The sequence below is a fragment of the Sciurus vulgaris genome, assembly GCF_902686455.1.
Source record: "Sciurus vulgaris genome assembly, chromosome: 2".
Classification (NCBI taxonomy): domain Eukaryota; kingdom Metazoa; phylum Chordata; class Mammalia; order Rodentia; family Sciuridae; genus Sciurus; species Sciurus vulgaris.
This window is the reverse complement of record NC_136462.1, coordinates 62,463,119-62,474,223: the sequence shown is the minus strand read 5'-3', so window position 1 is coordinate 62,474,223 and position 11,105 is coordinate 62,463,119. Positions and strand designations below refer to the sequence as shown.

At 38.6% G+C, this 11,105-nt stretch overlaps 1 protein-coding gene across 1 annotated transcript; it reads right to left on the bottom strand.

Moving 5' to 3' along the window:
• Positions 1–2,238: 2,238 nt before the first annotated feature.
• Positions 2,239–2,870, bottom strand: LOC306654630 (large ribosomal subunit protein mL63-like). Its single transcript, XM_079128426.1, has one exon. The coding sequence runs from the start codon at positions 2,832–2,834 to the stop codon at positions 2,526–2,528; it is 309 nt and encodes a 102-aa protein (XP_078984552.1). The 5' UTR covers positions 2,835–2,870; the 3' UTR covers positions 2,239–2,525.
• Between the last annotated feature and the right edge of the window lie 8,235 nt (positions 2,871–11,105).

Genomic DNA, 11,105 nt, shown 5'->3' with positions numbered 1-11,105 from the left:
CTAAAATTTCATTTCACCCCAATTAGAATGGCGATTATCAAGAACACAAGCAACAATAGGTGTTGGCGAGGATGTGGGGGAAAAGGTACACTCATACATTGCTGATGGGGTGCAAATTAGTGCATTCCCTTCTGGAAAGCAGTGTGGAGATTCCTCAGAAAACTTGGAATGGGACCACCATTTGTCCCAGCTATCCCACTCCTTGGCCTATACCCAAAGGACTTAAAATCAGCATACTACAGAGCTACAGCCACATCAATGTTCATAACTGCTCAATTCACCATAGCCAGATTGTGGAATCAACCTAGATGCCCTTCAGTTGATGAATGGATAAGGAAACTGTGGCATGTATATACACAATGGAATATTACTCCACCATGAAGATTGATAAAATTATGGCATTTGCAGGGAAATGGATGAAATTGGAGAATATCATGCTAAGTGAGATAAGCCATTCTCAAAAAACTAAAGGACGAATGATCTCGCTGATAAGTGGATGAGGACATATAATGGGGAGTAGGAGGGGTTAGCATTAGGGTTAGGGTTAGGTTTAGGGTTAGGGATAAGGAGGGTGGTAAGAATGGAGGAAGGAAGGACTGTATAGAGGGAAAAGAGGGGTGGGAGGGGTGGGGGGAAGGGAAAAAATAACAGAATGAATCAAACAACATTACCCTATGCATATTTATGATTACACAAATGGAATGCCTTGACTCCATGTACAAATAGAGAACAACATGTATCTCATTTGTTTAAATAATAATAAAAAAACCAGATGTTTTTAAATAATAATAAAAAACCCCAGATTTAAAAAAAAAAATAAAAAAAAGAAAACATTAGAAGAGTAGCTAAATGTTAATGATCATAACATTCTTTTATTTCTGTCAAATGTGAAAAAGAAATAAATGTTTTAATCTTAAAATTGAAATTTACTTATTCTTCAATTAAAATGCATATTCATCGTGACGATTCAATAATTTTCAAACATTCTAGTGGCTACCATTATTGTATGGAGGCTTGATTTTTTGGCAGGGGTGCTGGGGATTGAACCCAGTCCCTTGTACATGCAAGGCAAGCACTCTATCAACTGATCTATGTCCCATGGCAGGCAGAGTTTAAGATTACTTGTTCTGAAATACATTTTTACTTCTAATTGACACATAACCATTGTACACATTTATAGGGTATAGTGTGACATGTCCCATAGGTATGTAAGTGTATGATGATTAGGTCAGGGTAATTGGCCTGTCACCTCAGATGTTTCTCATTTCTTTGTGCTGGGAACATTCGAAATCTCTACTATTTTGAAATATACAATTAACCCTTGTCAACCATAGTTATCCTACGGTGCTAACATTAGAAGTTATTCCTCCTAACCAACATACCCCATACCCATGACCCTCTTTTTGTTCTTCCACTCCACACTCCTCCCAGGATCTGTTCAGCCTCAATTTAGAAATGCAAATAAGAGAGTGAGGCCCTTAAAACTTAGTGAGACCCTGTGTCAAAAAAAAAAAAAAAATATATATATATATATATACACACACATATATAAAAAACTTAACAACATGGAGTCTTTGCAGGCTGGGAGGATATGGCTCAGTGGTTAAGCTCCTTTGGGTTCAATCCCTGGTACCCACCCCCAACTCCCTGCAAAAGAAAATAAAATAAAAAGAAAAGAGATAGAAATAAGAAAGTGACCTAGGAGCTGATATGAGGAAGCTTTGTTGGGCAAGTCAAAAAGGATGGACATTATTTACTTCACAGAGCTGTTCAAAGAGATAATATATTCAGTCTGATACACAGTGGACTTTCAACTAAGGAGGTGCTTCGCTAAGGTTATTTCTTGAGAATAATCCCAGCAAATTGTTGAAATGTTAAAGTTTGGTCATGGAATTGCATATGGCACTTTCCTATTTCTATATCAGTTTCTGTAGTCTTGAATGCCTTATATTAAAAGGTTGCTTGTTGCCATATTATACCTCTTTTGCTCATCTGTTTGATGAATATTGACTAATTTGTTAAATTTGACTTTTCCTTTGTTTAAATAATTGTTATTTCCAAGAATACAAGATATGTATATGTAATGCACAATTTATTCTAAGAACATGCCTGAAAAGGGCTCAGTGGTAGAGTGCTTATCTCACATGTGTGAGGCACAGGGTTCCATCCTAAGCACCACATAAAAACAAATACATAAAAAGACATTTTTTTCATAGTTTGTAATTTTATCACAGCTTTCAGGTCAAATAGTTTATATCATTAATGACTCAGGAAATCCCTGATATCTCCCTATCAGGTTAAAGAAACAAAACACATTAGGTCAGTGATTATGCTTTTAGATATCAAGGCATTTTGAGCCCCAGATATTTTAAAGCTAAAACCACTAAGCTCATGTTTGTTTTAATAAGATTCTGGCCCAAAGGCTCACATTTTAATAGAAACTACAGGTTGTTTGCTGTTGTTGCTGCTGTTTGTTTTTGGTTCCAGGACCAGGATCTGTGAAATCTTAATGTGATGGCTCAGGGTTAGGACCATCTCTTGGTGACATTGAGATGGTTGAGCTGGTCAGCAACAAATCTATGCGGGGGAAACTTGGAAGTGCTGGCCGACTTGATGGCCTCGAAAGCCTGTGCCCTGCGCTCGCTGGCGTGGCTGTACTCCTGCTCCGCGGTCATGTAAGGCATGCTGAACCAGTAGTGGTTCTCCGCCTCCATCTGCAGGCGACAGATCATGTTCTGCTTCGACAACAAAGACACCCTCCGCGGTCGCAGGTGCTTCCCAATCCACTGACTTCCAGGAATGCGATTGCGGCAGAGAAGAGCAGTGAGGAACATGGTTCCTGCCACACTCCCAAGAACTTTGCACCCCTCTCGCAGTGGGCCGATGCAACTGTGGCCATAAAAAGACTTTTTTGTCCATTTACAACTAGAAAAGATATTGAAAAAAAAAATTGCCTGAAGAGATGAATTGTGGCATGACATTTTATAAGATTCATAAAATAAATTTGCAATATATTTACCGAATCAACTTTTAGTGTGAATATATTATTGTTTCCTTGAGTACATTAGTTATCTATTGCTGCTTTAACAAATTATGCCCACTTTTAGTGCTTAAACTACAATAAATATTTCCTGTGGGTCATAAACTTTGGAAAGGCTTAGTTGGGTCTCTCAGGAGATTTTTGATAGGATTTTTGGCTGGGGTTGCATCTCATCTGAAGGTTGGACTGAGGGCTGGGGAATTTGCTTCCTTTGATTGATTCACATGCTGGCAAGTTGACACTGGCAGCTGTCAGGAGGTGTCAATCTTGGCCAATTGGATTTTGCCATAGGGATGCTTCAGTGTCCTCACGACATGGCGTTGAATTTACTCTAGAATGAGTGATCCAAGAGAGGGCAAGGAGGAAGCTAAATGTTTTTTCATGACCTAATCTTTTAAGTAAAACTCTGCCATTTCTACAATACCTTACTGAACGACACAGATCAGCTCTGATCAGTTTGAAGAGGGGGCCACACTGGCCTCAGACACTGGGAAGTGAAATCATTGTGAACCCTCTTAGTTACTAGCAAATCAGGGATCTGGTTTAGGTTCTTTTCTCTTACCACTCTGCACATTCTCCATGGCAAATCCATTCATCCCATAGATTGCATACCACCTTCGTGCCTAATTATCCAAAAATATATAAATTCACATTCTCTTCTGTTTCTTTAGCCCCAATGCATAATGCCCATTGGACATTCAATTTATCCTTTTACCCCCACTGGTCATTTACTGAGTAGCCACTAGGAACCAGGTCTTAAATCAGTCTAGATAAATGGCCCCGTCTCTCCTAACGGAGATTACAAATCTAGCAAATTGGAAGAAAAAATAAATAATAATACTTTGAACTAGAAATAAGTTCAAGAACTGCATTGCTGTGATATGGTGGGAGTACATGACAGGAGATGGGAAGGTACTTTCGATGGAATGGAAGTATGTTTTGAAAAAGTGACATTAAACTGGACCTGAGAGATGAGACATAAAAGGTGGAAAATGAAACTATTCCAGGCCCTGAATGCAGCAAGCACAAAGGCCCGAGGCAAGGAAGAGCATGGGGAGATCTAGAACGTGCCAGAATCATGTGACTGCCTGCCAACTGAGTATGAGAGACAATGTTAAGAGGTAAGACTGATGAGGTGGGCAGGGAACTCGAACCACTCAGACCTTGGTGACCTGGGGCTTTCCTAATCTATGGAATGGGGTTTGACTACCAATGGGAAGAAGAGAGTTTTCAGTGGGGTTCCAGTTCTGTGAATGTAAACAAGTCCGTATGTGGAACCCCATCACTGTCTCCCACCCACGTTGATGGTTCTCCGATGCTTTCCTGCGTCACTGAACAGCAGCACCCCCCTACCAGTTATGACGATCTCAGGCTCTGTGGTTTGCCAGGCCTGTCTGATGCTGGCTGCACTGCTTACAGGCAAGAGGTCTTGGAAGTGTTATTCATTCTGCCTGATCTCCAGGTACCTTACATTCGATAGTGGGAACTGTGGTAAGGATTAGATTGCATAACTCCTGGTATTCCATTGGTAGCTGTGATGATTATTTTCCTTAAACAATGAAACTGGGCCCTGCAAGGTATGTCTTGCTCTTGTTCCTATCTTACTTCAGAAGTGAACTATGTGAATTCCATTTTCATGACCAGTAATTTCAAAAACAGAATCTGCTGCAGTGTAGACAGGTAGAGCTCTCTCTACAGGGTGGAACACTTCATCAGTTGAGTCACATGCTAAAACAGGGCATAAGGAAAGTTTTCGAAGTTAGCTTTGCCCTCCTTTCTTCTCAAATTGGCTCTTGAGACCTTCTGTTTCTAATATTTGAATCAGCTAGTTCTCTTATGACTGGGTTTTAACTACAAAGCCTTATTACAGGTCTAATCAGTCACTAGTCATCAGATACTAAGTCCAGACATTTAAATCCTGTATTTCTTTTTCACCTTATGAAAAAGTTTCTGTAATAAATTGATTTTAATGAGGATGCTGTGTACTGTCCCTTCTCTCTGGACCTTACAATTATGAACAGGGTTGTTCAACCCTGTTTAAGGAAATCTGTTCAATGGTTGTTTATTCAGTGTTCTCCAAACATAATTTGATGAAAGAACTCTTTTTCCTCTTCATGAAAGGGATTTAAATTATCCCTTCCCCCATTTGGGAAATTCCATTTGAGGCTGATTTTCTCCCTGTTTTTGATTTCTCATCTCAGAGAGTTGTTATCAATAAAAATTAGAAACTGGACCTGGTGACACAACATCTGTGATTCAAGCTACTCAGGAGGCTGAGAAAGGATGACTGAAGCTAGAGGCCAGACTGACCAAGTAGGGAGACCCTATCTTCAAAATAAGAAAGGCTTGGATGTAGCTCAGGGGCACAGTTCTTGCACAGCATGTTTGGGCTCTGGGTTTAATCTCCAGCTTTGAAAAAAGTAAAAATATAAAAATTGGAGAGTGCTTAGTATTAAACATAGTTATGATTACTTTCTGTTCCCTAGTAAGACACCCTTTCTATATTACATTAACTGAAAATTTTGAGTACCAGAAAGTTCATGCAGGACTCTTTTCATTTTGGATAGCTCCAAATTTTAGGAAATTCTTTATATTGAACAAGCCAAATATTGCCTCACTACCTGTTATGGTTTGGATATGAGGTATCCACAAAAAGCTCACAAGTGAGACAAAGCAAGAAGGTTCAGAGGAGAATGATTGGGTTGTAAAAGTCTCAACCAATCAGTGATTTAATCCCCTGATAGGGATTAACTGAGCAGTAACCGAAGTGGTAGGCTGTGGCTGGAGGTGGGAATTGAGGTGTGACTTTGGGGTTTATATTTTGTATCTGGAGACTCTCTCTCTTTCTGCTTCCTGATCTCAATGTGAGCTGTTTCCCTCTGCCACACTCTTCCACTGTGATGTTCAGCCTTACCTCAAACCCTGAGGAATGGAGCTGGCCTTCTATGGACTAAGACCTCTGAAACCGTGAGCCCTCAAATACACCTTTTCCTCTGCTACAGTTGTTCCTGGTTGGATCCTTCACTCACAGCAGCGAAATAACTGACTAAAACACTACCATTGGGGCCTTATATCAGCCTTGTACAAGTTCTTGACATGTCCTTCCTCTTTCTCCTCTTTTAAGAACAGCTGTACATATGATATTGTCTGACACTTTAATGTTCTGACGTTAGAATTATATCTTCTTTATCTAATATTCTATGCGCCCTTTTTAAGCTAAAATATAGAATGAGACTCTGCTTAGTAATGGACTATAGCAAAACTCTTACAACATAAATTCCCTTTTCCACCAAAATAGCATTTGGTTTGTATTGCAGCTAGAAACACCAGCATCCATGTGAAGAACAGAAATACTTTAGTCTCCTTGCAAGACAGCAAACTGAAGAGGTAGGAGGAAAGGATTCTGAGGTTGGATCCAGAAATGAAGGTCAAGTTCTCATTGCAACTCTAAAGACAGTTTCGAAGTGGGTGTAGCTTCTTTTGATACCATGTTGTGCTCTGGATTCCTGTTCCTACTGGATGGATTCCCTGCCTGTTTTCCCCCTGACTTTATGTACCCAGAATTTTTTGCTTTTTTCCTTAATTAAAACGTTTTACTAAAAGATTGGTTTCAATTACTCCTATTTTTGTTGATAATGGACTATCATTCTCAAGTTTTTGTATACTTTTAGCATTATTGCTAACTGTGGGTTGAATGAAAAGGCATTGTTCTCTTGTGTGGGAGGAATTTTAACCTTCAACAACTAGATGAGAGAGATTTGGAGGACCAGGCAGGGGATTTTTTGATTTGCCTAAATATGAAAATATGCAAATATTTCGGCTGCCTATTTTCTTGTATTTAAGGTCTACTAAATCTTGCAAATTCCCCTCGTATTCTGTTTCTCTAAATAAATTCTTTAATGTACCATGCTGAAAGATTCTCCCATGCAATGTTTCTCAAACTTTAAATCTGTGTGCTCCTGGTATCAAAGGAGAGTGAATACATAAAGCCCTGGGATCTGAGGGTGTGGCTTTGAAGAACAATGTTCAGGGTGAACAGGATTCCTTTAGGAAATTGTTTTCTCCTCTTGAAGACTAAAACTCGATTTAATTCAAAAGATGGATGAAAATGGAAAATCACTGTGAAAGTCTTATTCATACAGGGTAGTAATGATGGTGTAACACTAATCTAGAGAATAACTAACCCCTTTTGATGAATGGCACATAAATAAGTGCATTCCAAACAGACCTTTTCATGCACTACATGTCCATCCTTTTTTGTTTCAGGGTCACTTTAATACTGAGGCATTTTATAAATGAAGCTGTCCTATACAATAGAGACTCTCACAGAGAAAGGGGCAGTAACTCTAAATTCATCACTGAATTCAACCCAAGAGAATATCCTTCTTAACTAGGCATTCTGTGAATACACAACTTAATATTTCATTTGATTTACAGTCAAGGATTCAGAACAAAGATGAATATAATTTATACAAAGTCACCTTCGTGCAAATGACAATTTTTGATGCAAGTTGAACGCCTATTTCCTAATCATAGCTTCTTCATTTTTCCTGATAATCCTAGGAGTTCTGACATAAGATGCTGGTGGTAAAAATTAATATTGGGTGATAATAAATATATTCTTAGAAGGTGTCATTTCCCTTTTCTATTTTTTTTTGAGATTTTTATGATTGTGACCACTGCAAAACTATCCCTAAAGTTACTCTGATCTACATTATCTATGCATGTAGGTTGCTATTATGCAATTTTACTGTACTTATCCAAATTATGAGGATTGTTTTCTAAGATTTTTTACTTTGTTGTTAAAGTGCATCTTAATATAATGAAGATGCCATTGCTGAAGAAAAATGTTAAAACTTTCACCTTTTTTACTAATGCTTATATATCCAGAGTCTACATTGAACAGCACACAGTACTTACAGACCTAGAAATCATGAAACTTAAAAATACATACAATTTAAAATCCAGGTGTGACTCAAGTGTCCAAAAGAAAAGTGCTTATGAATTTCAGACTAAAACCTGTGTTATTGTTTCCACTCCTTCCATGATGCGAATTATTACCCAACCATTTAACAAATCAACAGTTAGTGAACACCTGCAATTGGCAAAACTGGGAACACAGACTTGGAGAGGTTTAGGGGTAGAATCAACAATTAGGAAGCATGATTATATTTGATTTTTTATGTGCTGTTGTGATTGGTTTCTCATTAACAATGATTAGTCTAGTGGGGGTTTACCTATAATTAGTATCTGGTGGGTGGTATGTTTTCCTGTTTTGATCTTGGGCTTGGCCACGTAACTTGCTTTGTGATTGGAATGTGGTCAGAAATGAAAGTACATCAGTTGTTGCGGATGCATTGGAGAACCAGCGATTTACACTGCACCCTGTCTCCTCTGGTGGAAGAATGACGCGATATCAAGATCCCTGCCTGAAAATCAGGAAATCTATGTTCTGGTTTTAGAGGCGGAATCACCAAACCTTTTATCCTAGAAAAGGTGTTCTCACTTGTTGGGATACCAGAACATCAGCCATGGTCCCCTTCTCCCTCTTGGGAGAAGTCTGTGTTACTAGCTTTAAATAAAACCTACTTCATAGCTTAAAAAAAAAAAAAGAAAAGAAAAGAAAGAAAGAAAGAAAAAGAAGAGAAAAAGCACATAGATTGAGTTTCAGCAGGACTCTTAGCTCCCTTCCAGGGCTTTCATTGCCTCTTATTAGAACACAGGCATACAATCGACATTTACTGAGGATTATTCTAAGACTGTCCATAGTAAATATTAGCTGTGGGACCCTAATTTCTTTCAGAGGTAGAGCTATTACTTTGTAAAATAATGGGACTGAAATAAAGCATTAACTCTTAATTCTCAAAAGATTTATATAATTTGTGTGTCCTAGGCGATGAGTAATCAGATGTTCTGAAACACTTAAAGAAGCCCCAGGGATAATGCTGGCTTCTACTCTGTAGTGAAGTGTTAATACACTTCCTCCTCAGAATGGGCTGAACAGTCAGAGTGCTTATTGGAGTAATTTAGGAAAACTTGTGGGTTTTAAAAATATGCTTGAATTTCACGGATAATTATACCAACTCCCATTTCAGTGGAGACTTATTAAATAACCTATAGTCATAGATTAACTATGACTAACTTAAAAGTTTAGATGAATGAATCCATCCATATACATGAGGTTTTGGAACAAATGAAGTTTCCTTTGGGTCATGATTCACCTTTTCGACCTTCCCCTAACCATGAGCGTCATTTTTCTGTTATGAGTCATCATATATATACTCACAGCAAGGAAGGTACCACAAAATCATCAGTGCCATCCACTCTTGGTCTCGGTACCCTGCAATCAGGCTGTTTTGTGGACTTCCGTTTCACTTATCATTTCCCAAAAAGATCAAAGAAAAGTTTTTTTTTTTTTTCATATAACATCTCTCTTCTACATAAGAATAAAAAGACATTGCTAGGTTGTCAAGCAAATCGGGTGCCTCAGAATTGCTTCTGAAACAATTTTCTTTGGTTTCCTCTAATTTTTGACCTGTCAGATCAGAAACCCTTATTTGTTAGATGAAAAATTTTCAAGTTTTCCAATGGTTGGTGTAAAATGGTCTACGAAATACTAGCAAAATAGTTACCATGCAAAGTTTTCTAGAAAGCCTCTATGTGTGCAACAGGACCCCCAAACAGTCAACCTTTCTATTTACCTGTGGCCCCACTAGAAAGTCTATTTTCTTCCTTTTGGTTTAAAGTATGATGGTTCTAAGGACTGTCTTTCTTTATGCCATTAGAGAAGTGGTAATAGATTAAGCTGCCACTAGTTATTAAGACCCACAGGGAATTAGCTGATCAGATGATTTTCACTCATGCTGCTACCATATTGAGGAAATCCCCATTCTGGAAATGAGGTGGAAAAGCAGTCTTTGTGCATCTGCTGTGAGGCAGGAACTATAGTGGGCAATTGTCTTATTCCTGCATGTGCTCAGAGTGCCAGGATTCACACCTGCAGTAGTCTGACTTCGATGCCTGTGCTCCTTTCTCCTCCCCACCAGGCTTTGGGTATTCTAAAGGAAACTGTGTCTCATAAGCTAGGGCTTATGCAATGAGCTGTCTGAGGGCTTGGGGCACAGCAGAGAAGAACCAAGTGGAAGATGGGAAGTGTATAGGGAAGGTGTGATAGGATATAGGATAGGGGGTGGTGGTTGAGATCAGAACACCATGAGAAATTTTTTTCTTGCACCATAATTTTGCTTGGGAAAAATCTTGACTATGATATTATTTTTAATAGCAACTTTAAGTTTTGTATTTGATCACATGGTAAAAGAAACTTATTTCAAGGTTCATTTTAAGGGGCTACTCTTATAAAACTCCATACACCGATATCTTAAGATAACGATACCCAAATTTCCCTTTTGATTTGTCTCCCTTCTGCTTTTACTGGAGATCTCCACTCCTACCTTCCAAGAAAGTCAGCCATTCCTGTGGAGCATCTTATCATAGGAAAAGCACTCTTGTCTTTGACCATTTGACTTCCATTCCACATGCCTCTCTTCCTCTGACAAGCCTGTGTAATCTTGGTCTTTCCTTTCCCTGACCTGCTATCAAAATTTGTTGGAAAGATGTTGTGTCTCCTTGGGGCACTGAAGAAAACCATTCTAATATTCTGCTTGTGTTCATGGTTAAGTGTTTATTCCATGTGTATAAGGTAGATGTATTTGGCCAGAGGTCTTCTGGACACGATATCTTTAAATTTCATGGAAATAACTTATGACTTATTGGAGTCACAGCATTTTAAAGTTAAAAGCAAACTTAGAAGAGTTTCTGGTACAATTTTCATTTTTTCAACTGCTAAAAGGAGGCCAAGAGAAACTCCTAGAATTTAGTGCTTAAATCACACTTTCAAGATAGTGAGATGGTAACTGTTGCTTCAGAAAGGGTGAAGAGGGGCCATGAAAAGAAATAATTTGATTGAAGTGATACAGAGGGCCAAAAACCCAAGTGGAGTGGGTTTCCTTTCACCTATCTTCCTTCTGAATGTTTGTAATGTCCGTAAGATCCTCTTATATGAAGA

Coding starts and splice junctions, on each gene's coding strand:
- LOC306654630 (XM_079128426.1), bottom strand. CDS start 2,834: ATGTTCCTCACTGCTCTTCTCTGCCGCAATCGCATTCCTGGAAGTCAG.